Source organism: Lampetra fluviatilis, chromosome 43, assembly GCF_964198595.1.
Source record: "Lampetra fluviatilis chromosome 43, kcLamFluv1.1, whole genome shotgun sequence".
NCBI lineage: Eukaryota > Metazoa > Chordata > Hyperoartia > Petromyzontiformes > Petromyzontidae > Lampetra > Lampetra fluviatilis.
Window position 1 is genome coordinate 6,968,258 of NC_136317.1, and position 17,731 is coordinate 6,985,988.

Here is a 17,731-nt window from a genome sequence, read left to right on the forward strand (position 1 = left end):
GGCCACTCAGCTCACACCACCACTCGGAGACACGGCCACTCGGCTCACTTGCCAGCTGTCGTGTTCCTGCACCCACGGTTGTAATTTTCGCCCTGTGGCTCACATGTATCTTTTTCCTTCATGCTGACAAAAGTCGGATTTTGGAAAATCCCTGCAATAGTTGAAGATCCCTATGAAGGTTTGATGTTCATAGTATCCCTTATCCATCATGTTTCTAATATATTATCTATTGATACCTGTATGCTCATACTTCAACATAATAACCACTCGTTTATTTCCACTGAAATCAAAGTACATATTCCACTATTTCATTATAGCATTAGGTTTGTGTAATTTTTTTTCCACACGTTGTCTCAATCCTCTTGAGCACTAAAATCATAATAATGATTTACAGCAGGACCACGTACATGCTGAAGAACATTGGTACCCAGTGTTAGCCTGCTTTACATCTTTACTTGTATTTAGGAAATGGGATGGATTTATCATAGCTGGCTACCAGAGTAAGATGGATGCAGATATGGATCCGGTATCAATAGGAATGATTGCATGGGGATTTTGAAGGGCCTGCTCCATACAAGTGCGAAATGTCATGAGTTTGCCAATTTGTGCATCATAAAGTTGCACACATTTGTACAAACCCTTATACCCAGCTCACAGGAAACCCAATCTGCATGTATTTATGTTGAACTTCTTTCACACCTTACGTAGCCAATCGTGCTAATCGGAGGTGCGAAGTGTGGCCCTTGTCTCATGTGTGCCGCTCCACCTGCCTCGCTGCAGACGGAGCGTTCTCCTCCAGCAGGCAGGCATGCAGCCAGGCGCTGCACTCCGACACCGCCCCAAGGCCTGCAGGTGGTGCATTGTCCCACCCGCTCGCCCCCACCCGCTCGCCCCCGCTCACTCGCCCCCGCTCACTCGCCCCCACTCGTTCGCCCCCGCCCTCTTGCCCCCGCTCGCTCGCCCCCGCTCACTCGTCTGCTCCCTCACCTGGCCACTCAATCCACCTATTCATTATAAAGGTTTTTTTTGGCTTAGATCGCGTAAATATAAACGTGTCGTTAACCCGCCACCTGGCCACAATTTTGGTAAATCACCTGATGAAGCTTGGAAGCAACAATTGCCCAAGCTTTGCAATCCCCTATATATCAAGGCATAATCGGTCAATTTATGAGCATTTATACGATTTGATTGTCGCAGCAGATGGGGCATACGGCTGGAGCAGGAAGTTGGGGGAAGGCCTGCAGCTTCGCCGGCCGTCGGAGGGACAGTCGCTCCTCAGCTACCTCTCGGAGCAGGACTTTGCGATGTGCGCCGACCTGGAGAAGGTATTCTGGTGCGGGCGTCGTCACTGCGTGTGTGCAACAGGGCCTCGCCCGCTCGGCTCTTGCAACGGATGCGTGTGGCCTCATCGGGGCTGTCGGCCCGCTTTTTAAAAACGCACCACGAATAATTAGGTGTCGATATGAATGCAAAAACTCAAGAACCCTCCCAGCCACGAACCGGCTTGGTCGTTGGACCACTTCACACGCAAGGTCAGGGTGAATACACCAGCAGTACTGGGCCAATTTGTGTGGCTGAATGGATGTTTTCTGTCTATTACCTTACCACCTTTTACCCTACATATATTCACCCTGTATAGCAAGGTGAAGTTTGCAACGTTATGAGGTTATTCAGCCATTCGGTCGCCTCTGGGAAGGCTTGGTGGCAGAGGTCGCAATCGGGTACCCGATACCCGGGTACCCGTACCCGGCCGGGTACGGGTACGGGTACCCGTTTGCGACCCTGGTGCGGCCGGGTACGGGTACGGGTAGGCCGTGAGTCACTGGTGAGTAACCGTTTGTCACTCATTTCCCAACGTCTTGTCTCTTCTCACAATTCAAGTTCCTAGAATCAACCCACCCGCGCCTGCAACATGGCTTCATCCCAGAGGTCGCAATCGGGTACTCGTACCCGTACCCTACCCGATATCTGGCTGGGTACGGGTAGCCGGGTATCAGGTAGGGTACGGGTACCCGTTTGCGACCCTGGTGCGGCCGGGTACGGATACGGGTAAGGAATCAAAACCCGTTTGCGACCTCTGCTTGGTGGATGTCGGTGATGTTGCCCGCGACTTGGCGGACCAGGGGACAGTTTTGGATCATGTGACCCTTGGTCTGTGAATCGGTGATGGGGGCAGCGTGGGATCATGTGACGCGTGGTCTGTGGTGGCGAGGTGGGGTGTTGGCGACGAGGTGGTGCATTGACGGCGTCCCCACGTCTCTCCCCGCTGCAGGAGAACGCGCACTTCAGCATCTCCGAGTCGCTCATCGCCGCCATTGAGCTTATGAAGTGCAACCTGCTGGGCGACCGCGGCTGGGAGCTGGAGGTGGCGGCGCTGGCGGCGAAGGAGGCGGAGGCGGAGACGGCGGAGACGGCGGCGGTGGGGGCCGTGTTAGGGCCCGAGTGCCTGGATGAGAGCGACGGCTGGGTGGAGTGCAACGCAGCCGGCGCGGAGTTGAGGGTGGAGGAGGCCGGAGCGCCGGACGCCACCGAACCACTCGAGGGTGAGGGGCCGCATCGGCGCTCGTGACCCCCTCATCCCCACGCCCCCCGCACCGACGATTCGCGGGCAATGTCGCCAACATCCACCAAGCCCCCACGGAGGCTACTCAATGGCTTAACCCTTTCACATTTCGATGACGTACACGTGTACGTTATCGGAACAGAATCGTAAGAAAAAAAAAATGTATTTATTGGGACAAGGCTCCCACAAGGCCGTGCAGGAGGGCGTGTGTAAATGTTTGGCGCCAGCAATCGTAGCGTGTGGTCATGTCGCTACGGTTCTCTGCGGTGAGTACAACGTCTTTAAAAACAACGGCGCTCCGCATCTCTAAATAAAATCAACGATTAGCCGCTTGCGCGTTCCGAGATTGAGGGGTGAACGGGACACCCACCTTGCAACTTGCAGACGTCTCGGAACAGAAAATGGTTAATAGCCTCAATATCCACACAAGTAGTGTTGTGAGTTCACCTCGAAACATCTCCCGATTCCTCGTGCGGTACTGTTGTTTTTGTGCCGATTTCTATTTGCATCAACGCTCTACTTTTTTTTGTGTCAGTTTTGCTTTTTCCACTTTGGTGACCCAGATCACTTCGCTTTTCTCACTTGGTCTCGCGAGTTCCTCACCTGCTTAAAAAACAATAACAACAAAACTTTAAACTTTTGAACCCGTGTGTCGCGTGTCAGTCGCCCTGCCGGCAGCCAGCAGCCCCTCAGAGAGTTCGGATCTCTTCGTGTCCACGGAATCTTGCCTCTCCAGCTGCCAGAGCTGGAAGAACTGCAACACAGAGACGGCAGGTGAGGGACCGCAGCGTCGCATTGCTCCTTACATCCATGGGATCTTTTTGGCAGTCGGATTAACACGTAGTTGTAGGGCTTGCGCGACCAATATCCACAATAAAGGGTTTTTTTTTGGGTTAGATCACGTAAATATAAATGTGTCGTTAAACCCGCCACCACCCGCGACATGGCCAATTAGTAAGGTTTGTCAGGTAAACAAACTTAGTTACTAGTTCAGCACACCGTTGGGTGTTGGAGAGTAAACTCACAACGTTTACAATTCGAGTACGATGTTTCACTGCTGATTACAACAACCAGCCTCATCAGGCGATAGCCAGAATTGTGAAGAAGTCCTCCTCCTGTTTCGGTCTTAAATGGGGGGGTCAAGGTGATGTCATCACTGTGAGCCTATCCGGTGCCTATCATGTGGACTTTTTTGCCGGTATCAAATATGATGAAAAAAGAATAGGCGTAAACCCTTTCTGGCAAAAAAAACTGGCGGTGCTAAGATGTTCAAACACCAGATGTGTAGTACCTATTGCGAGGCATAAAAAGTCCGTATTAACCACGCATACCTGTGGCAAAAACATGCAAACAAATATGCTCTGATAATTTCTGCATTGTCTTGGAAACTGATTGGCCTTGTCGTACCAGTGTGAGACAATAAACTAAATAGTTGAGTTTTATTTGTAAATATATTTTAAGTCATTAGTTTACCTTCCCAATACTTTGCACTACTATCGTGTTTTTCTATTGTTTGTCATTGCAATGTTCTGACCCCATGCCCCGACAGAAAATCTGTGAAAAAGAGCATTAAAGCTCATCGGATTCCTCCGGTATTCTGATTTTGTAACGCCCGTTGTGGTTTAATCTTCTCCGCAGGGAGCGTGCGGGAGGCGAGTAGTCCCTTGGGCAGCCTGACTTCGTCGCTGCAGAGCTCCGAGTCGCTGTGAGTGTTGCCTGCGGCCGCCGTCTCTCTCCGGGTTAATGCCGGGATTCTAGTTGCTAGTCCCGCATAGCCCCACCCCATCGTGGTGTACGATGCAGGGGTGCTTCTGACCCAACAAGGGAACCAAGTTAAAATTATTGTTGTTGGATCTTGGGAAGCTCAGCGGTCTTGAACCTGGTTAATCCTTGGATAGTTGACCAGTGAGTGATTTATCAATTGCTGTCGGCATGGGGCTGTCAAATATGCACGAGTGTTTTGTGCCACCTCCTCATGTGTCCAGGATTTCTCGGGCACTCTGATTTCCTCCTACAACCCAACAAACAATCGTGAATGGAATTGGCCAAACGCAAATGCTGGAACCCTCCTGAAAAAGAGTCTCGGCGAGGCATTCCCGAGTAAATACTTGCCTTTGTCATCATTATTTCTGTGCGTAGGAGATTGCGCGTAACACAAATGGAACTGTTGCACTTTGTCACTGGACTATATCTACAAGCCTGTTGTTGGTCGTGGCTTGGGGGAGGCCTTCATCCAGCAGTGGGTTGACTCTGGCTGCTGCAGCTGCTGCTGCTGATGATGATGATGGTGATTATTTAAATGAGTATAAATTTCACACATTTTTATGGACACACCATTTACATGCATGGCATTTATCTATGTGAGCGTTGGCTCACGTCCCAATGCACTTTTAAATCATCCACAGCCCGCAGGCGTTGAGCGCAAGTGCGTGTGCACTCGTGTGTGTGTGTGCCCGTGTGTGATCGGTGGTGCAGCGGTGAGCGTGCTTTGCTATGAACCCGGCGACCCGAGTGCGATTCCCGCTCACGCCAACACCAGTAACGATTATATGAACCTTTCCTGGCCTCCCCTAGGTCGACTCAGCCTCAAATGAGTACCTGGTGCAACGTGGAAACGTTGCCACTAGGGAGACAAAGGTGGCCGGGCCTGGCGTTGGCCACCCACTCCCTGGCGAGCTGTTCCGGCCTTCATACGTGCTTGCTAACAACACTTGCCCCCTGTTAAGGCAATACGGGGGGGATCTTTGTATTTGTGCCCGCGTGTGCAGGATGTCCCTGAGTGGGCCGCCCAGCTCCTGTGCCAACTCCGCTGAGGCTGTGGCCATGGGGCTGCTGCGGCGATTCCAGGGCATGCAGCTCCCTGCCGCCTCGGAGCTTGACTGGCTCGTCACCGAGGAGGATGCGCCACAGAAGGTCGGCGCAGCATTGTGGCCCAGCACTTGGGGACTCTGGGCACTGGATTCTGGGAACTGGACTCTGGACACTGCACACTGGGACCCTGGGACTCTGGGCATGGGACTCTGGGACTAGGCATGGGACTCTGGGGTCTGGGACTGGGCACGAGCTCTAGAACCCTGGGCATGGGGAACTTTCGTGCCTTACCAGTAAGGCAAAAAAGTGTTGCAGAGCACAGGCAGCTGAAAACACAGCAGGTGACTGCCGTGTGGGCTACAGTTGGTTACGACGCAGGTGCCGTGTTGACGTCTCCACCTATTACTACTAAGATTCCCACGACCGATTTGATCATCTGGGTGCCCTGCAGGATGACTCTCGGCCATCCACATCCATCGAGAGGCGTGTGCCGCCTTGGGTCTTGTGGAGCAGCAGGTCGGATAATGCTCTCGACCGCCGCTTGATGTTTTCGAACCGAGTCCTCTTTAGTCTTCCTCTCTTTATTTTTCCTTTCATTGCTTCCTGAAGTACTCTTCTTTGAGAGGCTGCTCCACCTCGTGACCTGGCGCACAACCATCGCAGTTTCCTCTTTTTGATGGCATTCAGGATGGGCCCTTTTTTTCCTGCTGAAAAGTTCCTCGTCTGCTGCACATTTATCGCTTGTGGTGAACGAAGGGTGTGTTAACAATTCGCCGTGGTGGCACCGGGCATACAGGAGGTTGTGGGTTCAATCCCGACCCTGACGCCTGTATATTTGGAGTTTGTGTGTCTCTCTCCCCGTGGTCGTGTGGATTTTTCTCTGGGTCCTCCCGGTTTTTCCCTCCACATTTAGAAACATCGTGCGTTTAGAGTATTTGGCTGTTTCAAAATTCCACGTGATTAGCTACTTCGTTGAGCTATCATTTGTGATAGTCAATTCGATTCTGAGAAAGAGCTATATAGCTTAGTGTGCCTTACCCGGCGAAATAAAACTTTTTTAAATTTCGTCTGTTGTGTGCGTTCACCACAGCTGCTGCCCATGCCGGGCTCCGTACCGGTTTGCCCGGACGATGGGGAGCACTCAGACGTCTACAAGCTCCGAATTCGAGTGCGTGGCAACCTGGAGTGGGCGCCACCACGCGCGCAGATCATATTCGACATCCACCCCAGCACCAAGTAAGCCCTGGTCGGTCCTCGTTCCACCGAATATTGGTGGGAACTGCCCTTCCGCCAGCGGATCACCAGAGTTTGTGTGACGGTTTTTCCTCCTGGACGAGATCAGCGAGGTATAATAGCATGTACAGTAAAACCTTGGATTGCGAGTAACTTGGCCTGTGAGTGTTTTTCAAGACGAGCGATTTTTGAAAATAAATATTAATTTGATAAACGAGCGAGGTCTTGCAATACGAGTAGTACGTGTATACGCTTTGTCTGCCCAGCGTCACGTGATCACAACTGATATACGAGTGCTTTGGATTACAAACACGTTTCCGGAACGAATTATGCTCGCAATCCAAGGTTTTACTGTATATGTCGGTGGCTTAATTCATTGAATGTCAATGGGAAGCGCCCGAGGCATTCGTGAGTAAGCGTTGGCTCACACACGGATCTCTTGTGTGCCACAGGAAGAAAGTGATCCTGGCCAAGCAGAACAGCAGGTGTGCGGGCTGCGGTACCAAGGTGGATTCAAGTGAGTGGTCGCTGCTCTTACTGCTGCTGCTGCTGTTGCTGCTGCCATCGACAAGGCTCGATTATTGCAACTCAATACTCTACGGGACGTCTGGCAAATACATTACCGAGCTGCAGGTTGTGCAAAATTGTCTGGCACGTGTCGTGATGGATACGCCAAGATCTGACCATGTCCTTCCAGTGCTCGCCAAACTGCATTGGCTTTTGAATGCCGAGCGAATACATTATGAGGTCGCACTCATCACAGTTATACAAAGGGCTTGCCACAAATGAACCATACTACTTCGCTGATATCGTCAAGGAGCATAAACCATCACATGAACTCCAGTCATCCTCGCAGCAGTGGCTGTTGGATAGCCATGGAACAAAGACGGTCCCTGGATCGCACGCTTTCAGATGCACTTCTGTGGCCGTCTGGAACGCTCTTCCTTACGAAATTAGGAAGCTGCTAGAACAATGTACGAGATTAAGAACTCTTCTTTAGAACCGCTTTTTGTGTTTAGTTTGTTCTCCTTCCACCGCACCTCCGATTAGCACGGTTGGCTACGTACGGTGCGTAAGAAGTTCAACATACATACAAACGTACAGAATAATTTTCAAGAGCAGCTGCATGAGGGTGGCCAAGGACTTGTTGGGGAAACCCTGACCTCACAAACCTTCATGCCTCCCACCCACCCACCGACCGCCACCTCCCCCAGATTATATAAAGCGACTGCGTTACTGCGAGTACCTGGGGAAGCTCTTCTGCCAGTGCTGCCAGTCGGGCTCCGTGGCCGTGGTGCCCGGGCGGCTACTGCGCCGCTGGGACGCGTCGCGCTACCCCGTCAGCAACTTCGCCCGGGAGCTGCTCGCGCGCATCGGCCACGACCCCCTCTACAACCTCATGGACATCAACCCCCAGCTCTACCGCAAGGTTAAGGCCCTCACCGTCGTGCAGGTATGCGTCCCCACGCCAGCCCTGCCCGACCCTCCCCTGCCCTCCGCTCCCATACCCTGTCCTGCTGTCTTATACTCTTCCATGCCCAGCCCTGCTCTCCCTTGCCCTGTCTTTCGCTTCCCTGCCCTTTCTTGCTTGCCCCTGCCTTGCCCTGTCCTTCACTTCTCATCCCTGCCCTGGCCTCTCCTGCCCTTCTATTGCCTACCCTCCCATCCTATGGCCGCCCCTGCACTGCCCTGCTAGTTTAGAAGTGAATGGGATCATTTAATTTGCACATAAGTGGTGAGAGCTAAGCGCTAGCTGAGGTGGGATGTTGTAACAGGGTGGGTTACGCGCGCTCTTCCTGGTCCCTTGTGGAGTGAGATTTACAAACTTCTGTCTGAGCCAGTGTTCTTGACTAATCTTCAGAGGGGGGCCACTTTCACCAATAAGACATCAGCGTGAGGACCACCACACATTTGAAACCATTAGGGTTTGACAGCATGATGGGTGTTTTCACATGTTGTGTATTGTCGGGGGCCGCACGTCAGCAGCCGCACTAAAGGCCACCAGGGGCCGCCAGTAGCCCGCGGGTCTTGCAATGAAGAACACGGCTCTGAGAGAACACGGCTCTGAGAGAACACGACTCTGCGTGCGATTGTGAGAAAGATTGAGAGGCCGTGCTCTGCGATGCAGCCTGAGTGACTCGAACTCCCGGTGCTCAGCAAGCGAGTCGCCCAGTCCGGTTCCACAGAGTTGACTCTTTGGTGCGATGGTGGCGAATTGGTAACGTCACCTGGTATATAGCAAGGTTGTAGGTTAGAATCTGACCCTGATGCCTGTATGTTTGCATGCTTTCCATGTGGTCGTGTGGATTTTTCTCCAGGTCCTCTGGTTTTTCCCTCTAAATTTGAAATCAACATGCGTTTAGAGTATTCGCCTGCTATAAATTTCCACATAGCCACTTTGTTGAGCGATCATTTGTGATAGCCAGGCCGCGATTCTGAAAAAGAGCGATACAGCACAGTGCGCCTTACCTAGTAACATAACATAAAAGCTGACTAGTTTTAGTCATTGAATAGTTTAAAGAGTAACCGATTGACACTTAAGCAGTACAGAGTACAGACAGCAGCCTGGGTGGACCGTGCGTGTGCCGCGATGAGATCTTACGAGCGCCTGCCTGCCCCGTTTGTTTTACAGGAGCTGAGGAAGCAGCTGGTCCACCTCAAGCACCTCCTCCAGACCTGCCGGCATGCAGAGAGGCGAGTGCCTGAATGCTCGATTTAGTTGTCGTTTCAAACCACATTCACGCGTGCTTTGGTAGATCGCTATCTTGAAAATATTTGCTCTCCAAATTTAAAAATAAGAGGATTAGACCAATTAAAGGGTGACGTTTGTCGTGTTTCGATTTAAAGCTTTCGTGACTGCAGGGATTCATCTTCTTGGTTCTTTCGGTAAAGTCACGTAGAATGGAAATAATAAAAATAAATAAAACATAAAAAATAATTATTTTATTATGTTTTATCTAAAGAACCAAGAAGAAAAAAAGTTTGTAGTGTTGCATCAATGGATTCATGTTTTCGGTTCTCTTTCACTCACGTACACAAAGACTAAAAGTCACCCAACATTACACGCAGGCTTTCACACCCAGTATTATTCATAATTAGTTTATTTTAAGGTGAGATCACCGTGTAGATATAATTTTGTGTACATATTTAAACTATAACCCACCACCCTCACAGCCAATCAACTCAGGTTTTCACGTCATGGGCAAACACGCCGATTGGTTTGGTTTATCAGCAAACCAGAGGAACAGGAGGAAAATCCACTTCAGCAAGAAATGTTCTTGTTGTGGTTTTCCCACCTGATGACGATTGCTTGTGTTGCAGTCGAAACGTCGTGATTTAATTTATTTTATTTTATACCTACGTGACTTTACCGAAAGAACCAAAGGAGGAAGATGAGGAAATTTGAGCAGCCCAACTAAACTTTGGACAGTTTTGTTGTACTCTACAACGTTCCGCTGCAGGTGATGCCCAGCATTGTCGCGCATTAACTGCTGACGAGATGAGAGCCGCGCTTCTCTTAACACCTGACGATGCTCGATGTAATTGCGAGCAAATCTTAGTGCTAAACTGCCCAAACGTTTGCTCGATTTTTTACTTTTTACACCAGTTTGTGGATAAACCAAATCCATCGGTGTGTTTGCCCTCGATGTGATCAATTGATTTAATTGGTTCTATTGGCAGGTGGTGGAGGGCTCTCGTTATACAATTAACATTGTATGTACGTATGTATGTTGAACTTCTTTCGCACCATACATAGCCAACTGTGCTAATCGGAGGTGCAGGGGAAAGACAACAAAATAAACACAAAAAGCAGTTCTAAAGAAATTAGTTTTTCGATTTTACAACACATTCCTGCGGAGGGAGCTGGTAGGAACGTTGGGTTGCTCGGTCAATGGCCAGGGTGTGGTGTATTCCGCAAATATGCCCAACTGAGGGCGGGCACAAGCCGGCGTGATTAGGTTAAACGTTGTGTTTTATAAGGGCACCACGGGGTGACCAGCCCCTCCCCACCCAGCCCCACCCCTCCCACCCCCCACCCAGCCCCACCATCCCCACCCAGCCCCTCCCCTCCCTCCCCACCTAGCCCCTCCCTGCACGACGGACGGACACAATAATCCCTTGTGGGCTGGTGGAACCAGTGGGTTCCTACCAGTATGATGATCTCACCTAGGGGTTGGCAACCTGCAGCTCTGGAGCCACATGCGGCTCTTTGAGGACTGGTTCGTGACGTTATTTATTAAAGATTGTCTCATTTACATTGCTTTGCGGCTCTTGAAATTCTTTTTATTTTTAATCCGAATTTTAAAATATTGCTTCTTCTTGTTATTTTCGTTGCCAACCCCCTGATCTCACCCAAAACAAACTCATCCTGAATCACAAAAACACCTGTTTAGCCTTTCGTGCTGTTAGTGAGCACCTGCGATGGCTGGCATGACACGTGAGAGCTGCCTTGGGCTTCCATTGCAGAAGTGTTTGTGTGCTTCTGTGTTTGTGTGTAAACAAAATCATAAGGGGGCTGCCGTTGAGTGGCACGCAATCGTCTTCTTATTCCCAGACAAAAGGTCCCATTATTGATCGTGGTCAGCTGCTCAGATGTTTTTCCTCCTTATAAAAATCTTTTATGCCATGAAGATACTGGTGATTCCCATCAAAGAATCGTATTCCATTCCAATAATTCGACTGCAATTCCTAGCTGTAATCAAGTTGGTCAAGCATCCCATCATAGGACCACAGAGCTTGGACAATAGTTGCCGCCGGTTCTGGCCGGCCGCCTTCCTTCTTTAGCCAACCGTCCTAATCGGAGGTGTCATTTCCCGCTCCTTCGTACGAAAACTGCGCGCGTTACAAATTCCGCTACAGCAGCATCTTGAGATGCAATTCGCATGAACGTCGCCGCTTCTTAAAAATAGAACAATCATAAAAAAATGTATACGCATGCACAGGTGTGTGTGTGTGGGAGTGGTAGTGTAGCGGTTAGCGTGCTGCACTACGAACCCGGCGACCCTAGTTCAATTCCTGCTCACTGCCAGCACCATTGACGAATATCTAAACCGGTTCTTGGTTTTCCCTAGGTCGACTCAGCCTTAAATTATTACGTGGTGTGGAGACAAAAGTGGTCGGGCGTGATGCTGGCCACCCACCCCCTCGTGTGCCATGCCGACCTTCATAGGTGCTACTTGCGAACGACACTTGCCTCAAGAGTCTGTGAAGGCTAAAAAGGGGGTCTTTGTCTTTGGGCTGCAGCATTCTGGAGACTCTGAGCTCCTCCGTGCCAGGACACCTGACGGAGGAGGTGGACCTCTACTCCCTGGAGGACTTGCTAGCAGTCAGACGGGGCGAGCTGGCCCCCACCTTGCGCCAGATGGTCACGCAGACCACGCAGCACGTGCGCGCGTGCCAGGTAAATACAGTAGATCATGCGGTATTCGGCGGCTTAGGGGGGAATGGGGCGCCGGATTTTCAAAAAACGCCGGATAATTACTACATCATCATTATTTAAAATAGCTTATGTTTGCACATTCTTGTATAACATGTTTTTATGTATTTTGTATATATATTTAGTATTTTAATTTTATCAACTCTATCAATTTGGCATAAATGAACATACAAAAATAAATATCCTACTATAAAAAGTTACTGTATTTACTGTACTGTACTTATCACTCCAATCTCGAAGACTGCATGGGGTGATGATAGAGGGGGTGTAGAATTGGAGGCGGTTATTCAGAGTCAGAATCCAACTCCCATCAGCTGTGATGGAGGTTCGCCGGGTCGGCCTGGGACCACCGGATAATGTGGGAAGCCGGATAATCGCGTGCTGGATTATGGATGATCTACTGTATGTACGTTGAACTTCTTTTGCACCGTACATAGCCAACTGTGTTAATCAGAGGTGCGGGGGCTCTGCAGCCTGGGCAGTTCAAACTCCCGGTGCTTAGCACTGAGTCGTCCAGTCCGGTTCCACAGAGTTGGCTCTGTGGTGCCACGGTGGCGAGATCTTATCTATCTTGTCTGGTATACAGGATGTCGTGGGTTTGATCCCGACCCTAATGATGCCTGTATATTTGGATTGTGCATGTCCTCTGCTCGTGGTCACGTGGATTTATCTCCGGGTCCTCCGGTTTTTCCCTCCCTCCACATTTAGAATCAACATGCGTTCAGAGTATTTGGCTGCTATAAATGTCCATGTGATGCACTATCATTCGTGGCCAGGTCGATTCTGAAAAAGAGCTAAATAGCTCAGTGGGCCTTAACTGCTAAAATAAAACTAGTTCATAGTTTGTAATCGTGAGTGTTCCGCACCGGCGCTGCGCCGTATCATCATCGCGAAGGGGAGCGTCGTGTGGACCGTGCGCATCTGACAAATCTGAGGCCCCGCTACCCATATCCACCCCCGTACCCTTGCCCACCGTGCAGCTCTGCCAGGCCAGAGGCTTCATCTGCGAGTTCTGCCAGAAGGAAGAGGATATCCTGTTCCCGTTTGAGCTGACGCGCTGCCAGCAGTGTCCGGGTAAGTGTGTGTTTGGTGCTGATCACTACTACGGAACACTCCCTTCATCTGCACGGAACATAGTCTCTGGATCCACCAGGCCCACAGTTTCTGGCTCCACCAGCCCACAGTTTATCCTGCCACTAGCCCACAGTCTCCTGCTCCCCAGTCTGTGCAGGTGGTGTGGGTGACAGTGGGATGGGATGCTGTGCTGTCTCTCCACCAGGCTGCCGTGCCTGCTACCACAAGTGCTGTTTTGCGGCCGCCCGGGAGGACTGCCCCCGCTGCAAGCGCATCCTGGCTCGGCGGCAGCGACTTGCGCAGCCGGACATTGACGGTTGAGCGCGGTATTGAAGTGGGGGTGCGGGGGGGCATGGGAAGCCAGCAACTCGACTTGAAGACAGAGCCGCCCCTTCACCGTGACCTTTTTTGTTTTGTTTAAACCAGGTAAGGCCCACTGAGCTACATAGCCGTCCTCGTGAGGTCGCCCCTTTGACGTCGTAGCCTCTCTCCACCGCGGTCCTTGTCGGGATGCCACCGCAGAGGTCATCAACTTCTCTTCGACGTTGACCCCGTCGGCTTGGTCGCCCTTCTGGGGTATCTCCGACGGCTTTACGCGGCGCCAGAAGAGGGGGACCCTCATGGGATGGCGACTACGAGCACGTCACCGTGATCGATGTCCGCCGCTGCCGCCGATGCCGTCTACTTGATTGCGTGACCTTGCAACCTCTCAAGCGAAGAATCGGATACCAAGACCGTCTTGTGGAAATGTCGGGAATGTGCTGTGCTCGCCCGGCACGCTGGCACATAACCAGGCATGGCAATGGTTTATCCCTTGCCCAACGAGAGTGCAAATTGCGCTATCGTCGTGTGCCATGACGCCCTCTCTTGGGGCCCTGCTGCTCAGGCTGCCATTCACCCGCTCGCCACAATGTGTGGGTGGAGGGCTGCAGGAAAATAATATTTCACAAACGTCCCGGCTACGTCCGCCTTGTACCGTTTGCACGCACGCTGCCTCGCCGATTAAGATTGGAAACAACACTTCGCTTGCCAATTGCCATCGTTACAAGGGGGCTGTAAAGGTTGAACGGGGTTTGTCTTTCAGTGTTAGAGTGTTTTGGGTGCTGCGTGTAAATACAGTTCTTACAGTTAGAAACCTTGATGGTGAGCTCAGATGTTTTTGATTCATCGCAGGTAGTCTCGCGTCAGCCAGCCTCGGCAAGCGATCGCATTACACCAGAAAAAACGTGTTGTGCCGTTGCCATTGCTTATGGGTTCATTGCTAGCTTGCAGCTTTAACAGATGCTCGCGTGATCAAGTGTACGATTACGTGACATTTTTCCCTGGTGTCGCTTGAAAATCTTCTAAAATGCGATATTCTCTGGATTCTAAGATGCTCTGGAGAGAAAGGTGCCACCCCAAACTTGTGCCCGGTGTCAATAAAGTTACACAAATGTGGCAACACAAAGACAAAGCTCTGCCGTATAGCCTTAACAGGCTGTTAAGGCAAATGCTACTAGCGAGCATCTACGATGGCCACCACGGCACATGAAGGAGTGGGTGGCCAGCACCATGCCCGGCCACATTTGTCTGCCTAGTGGCGATGTTTACACATCAGACTAGGTACTCATGTGAGGCTGAGTCGACCTATGAGAGGCCCAAAACCGATTTAGATCGTCATTACCGGTGTTGATCATGAGCAGAACTTAGAGATGGAGAGCACAGCTTCTCATTGCCGAGTTCTGCCTTGCTGCGAAAACAAAGGGTGCATAATATAGGTTATTTGGGTTAGATTGCGTAAATATAAATGTGTTCCTGTTAAACCCGCCACCACCCGACACAGCCAATTAGCAAGGTTTGACACGTAAACAGAACATGCCAATTCGTTACTAGTGGAGAGCAAATCCACAACATTTACAATCTGAGTACTCGGATGTGTTGCCGCTAAACCCGCCACCAGATTGTAGATGTTGTGGATTTTCTCTCCAACACACCGGTGTGCTGTACTAGTAACGAATTGCCATTTTTTTTCACGTGACAAACCTTACTAATTGGCTGTGTCGAGTGGTGGCGGGTTTAACGACACATTTATATATTTACGTGATCTAATCCAAAAAAACCTATATTACGGGTGATATTGGTCGCGAAAGCCTACGTGTTAAACCAACAATGTGTGGGTTGGGATGTTTTATTGTGAGATCGCTCGAGTCGAGCGGCGATGTGCTCGCTTGTGTCGCAGAGATCACGAGAGAGCGTGCCGCTCGCCGCCGCCAAATGAGCGTCTAAGCGACGCGTTACTGCGCGCCAGCGTCCGGGTCAAAATGCAGAACAGTACGCCATATATGAAAATGATCTGCGGTGACAAGAATTATCCTTGGCATTGGTTACTTAAGCATCGGAGATTCTGTTGAGATTGATTCGATTGTTATAAAGGGGACTTTTGAGACAGCATATCTCGACTAAACTAATTTTATTAAACCATGTTAGGCCCACTGAGCTATATAGCTGTTTTTCAGGAGAGGCCTGGACACAAATGATAACTCAACGAAGTGGCATATTATGTGGACATTTTACTGGTAGGAACGAAGTGAACCAGCCTACAATAGATTATATCGTCCGTCCGTCCGTCCGTGTAGCAACATCGCCCCCTACTGCAAACACTTGGCAGGACCCTACAAAAACCTTTAGACTCAGTGACATTTTCCTGGCTAAACAAGTGTAACATTCCCTTATAATTCCCTGAGATAGCTTTTAATTAAAACATTTAAATTAAAAATTCACTCACAGCGGCCTAAAGCCTACAGCTAGGCCTAAAGCCTAGAACTAGGCCTCAAACTCTCCCTTCATATCGTACCCCGCGTGTGTGAAAGGGAGTTAATGTTTAACAATGTAACATTCCCTGATGTTTTTTTTAAATAGAAACATTTACATTTAAAGCTTTTACATTAATAATTAAAATTAAATTAAAAATGTACTTACAGCGGCCTAAAGCCTACAGCTAGGCCTAAAGCCTAGAACTAGGCCTCATACTCTCCCTTCGTATCGTCCGATTAGGTGTAGCAACATCGCCCCCTACTGCAAACACTTGGCAGGACCCTACAAAAACCTTTACACTCAGTGAGGCTTTCCTGGCTAAACAAGTGTAATAATACATTATGTTTATATTCTTTGGTTATTCGTTCCTACCATCCCACCCCGCAGGGACCTGTTATAATTAAAATGTATAACGCGCCTTTAATTGTTCTCAGGGTGCTAACGCCCTGATAACGATTGTCAGCCAAATACTAAAAGTGAACATGCAAACAAATATTAAGACGATTGAATAACATACATTTTCAACAAAAACAATTAACCTTTTCATGGAGCTCACCAAAAGATCTGCTGCATGTTGGAATGCCTGGCGTGGCAATCGTTCCTGTGGCACCGCAGGGACACCGTGATGCTGTGGCGGATGGATGGTGATCTCGTGGCACGTGGCCGTTGTGAATCGTTCACGCGGAGATTTGATTTTGTTCATCGAAAAGTGTCCATAATCTGCCAATTGCGTGAACCTGAAATGTAGTAAACCGAACGTTCGTAAATCGAGCGATACCTGTAATTGAATATCTCGGAACGGTTGCCGAATATTTCGTTTTCTATTGAGGGTTACCGATGGCCCATTATCGTGTGCTCACACTTGCACAAGTGTGTTGGCATTCCGCCGATCCATCCAGCAGTGAATAGAAGCTGCGTCCGTCTTCGGTGGCCAGTGAAGCGGCATCGTCATTGACTGAACCTGCCCAATCACAGCTCAATGGAAGAAAAAAAACTACTGTATTATTTAATGTCTTCCTGTTTAATACATATTGCCAGAATTTGCAATTGTCAAATGTATATACAATGCGGTTTTACGTGCTTGTGATTGTTGTATTTATATTTTTTATATAATTTCAAGAAAAAAATATCGATATGTTCTGCTACACACTGTTACATGTTTTTAGTTTTATCATTTATAGTACAATTTAGTTGGTGCTGTTAAGGTACAGACCAGTGGCAATTGTATTTGGGGCTTGAGTACAGAATTACACAATTAAAAAAAAAATATCGGAAGTTAGGACTTGTTACGCCAGTTCCATCAGGGTGTTAAGACATTGAATTGTCAAAGTAATACAATAAAACACTAAATAATAGCATGACATAATTCATAACAAAATGTAATTGATTACATTTAAAAACGAATATCAACATAAAATGCTTACATAGGCCATAGACGAGCTGAAGCTCAGAACGATGTCATGCCGGCCATGTTGCATGGGTGAATTCATGGTGGCCATATTGCATGGGGGTTTTTGCCTGGCCGATGATTGGCTGGTGCAGCGACAATGATGGCAATCCCGAGAAATTGCCGCCACGCCCCCATAGCATTGCGATCTCACTAGGACCTTCATATTTCCTTTGGATTTGTGTCAGCTTCCTTTACGAGCAGTTTGGATATTACTACAGTCGCAGCCTGCCTGATCGCGCACATGTGATTAGGGAATGACTTAGGAAGAGATCACGAGACTCTTCCTCATTTGGCGTCAATAGGTGCAGCATTCTGTAGTTATTGGCCGGTTACTATGTCAAGCTGGGACAATGAAGTGAAAGCAGAAATA

The 17,731-nt window shown here is 49.5% G+C and overlaps 1 protein-coding gene across 5 annotated transcripts in view; it reads left to right on the plus strand.

The window, feature by feature from the left end:
* Nucleotides 1-16,168, plus strand: part of RUBCN (rubicon autophagy regulator) — a 28,470-nt gene extending 12,302 nt beyond the window's left edge. The window contains exons 8-22 of one of the 5 annotated variants that reach the window (XR_013639969.1): nucleotides 134-178; nucleotides 781-852; nucleotides 1,198-1,325; nucleotides 2,273-2,543; nucleotides 3,227-3,337; nucleotides 4,202-4,268; nucleotides 5,332-5,476; nucleotides 6,465-6,610; nucleotides 7,060-7,124; nucleotides 7,822-8,060; nucleotides 9,240-9,301; nucleotides 11,852-12,008; nucleotides 13,025-13,118; nucleotides 13,324-15,719; nucleotides 16,152-16,168. Coding sequence is in view for 4 of the 5 variants with exons in the window: in XM_078876212.1 (XP_078732338.1) it covers nucleotides 134-178; nucleotides 781-852; nucleotides 1,198-1,325; nucleotides 2,273-2,543; nucleotides 3,227-3,337; nucleotides 4,202-4,268; nucleotides 5,332-5,476; nucleotides 6,465-6,610; nucleotides 7,060-7,124; nucleotides 7,822-8,060; nucleotides 9,240-9,301; nucleotides 11,852-12,008; nucleotides 13,025-13,118; nucleotides 13,324-13,439 (1,718 nt within the window). In the remaining variant the exon portion in view is untranslated. Of the gene's footprint in view, nucleotides 1-133; nucleotides 179-780; nucleotides 853-1,197; nucleotides 1,326-2,272; nucleotides 2,544-3,226; nucleotides 3,338-4,201; nucleotides 4,269-5,331; nucleotides 5,477-6,464; nucleotides 6,611-7,059; nucleotides 7,125-7,821; nucleotides 8,061-9,239; nucleotides 9,302-11,851; nucleotides 12,009-13,024; nucleotides 13,119-13,323; nucleotides 16,113-16,151 lie in introns of those variants that run through there. The other 4 variants (XM_078876212.1, XM_078876213.1, XM_078876214.1 and 1 more) reach the window with 4 other exon arrangements.
* The last annotated feature ends 1,563 nt before the right edge of the window (nucleotides 16,169-17,731 follow it).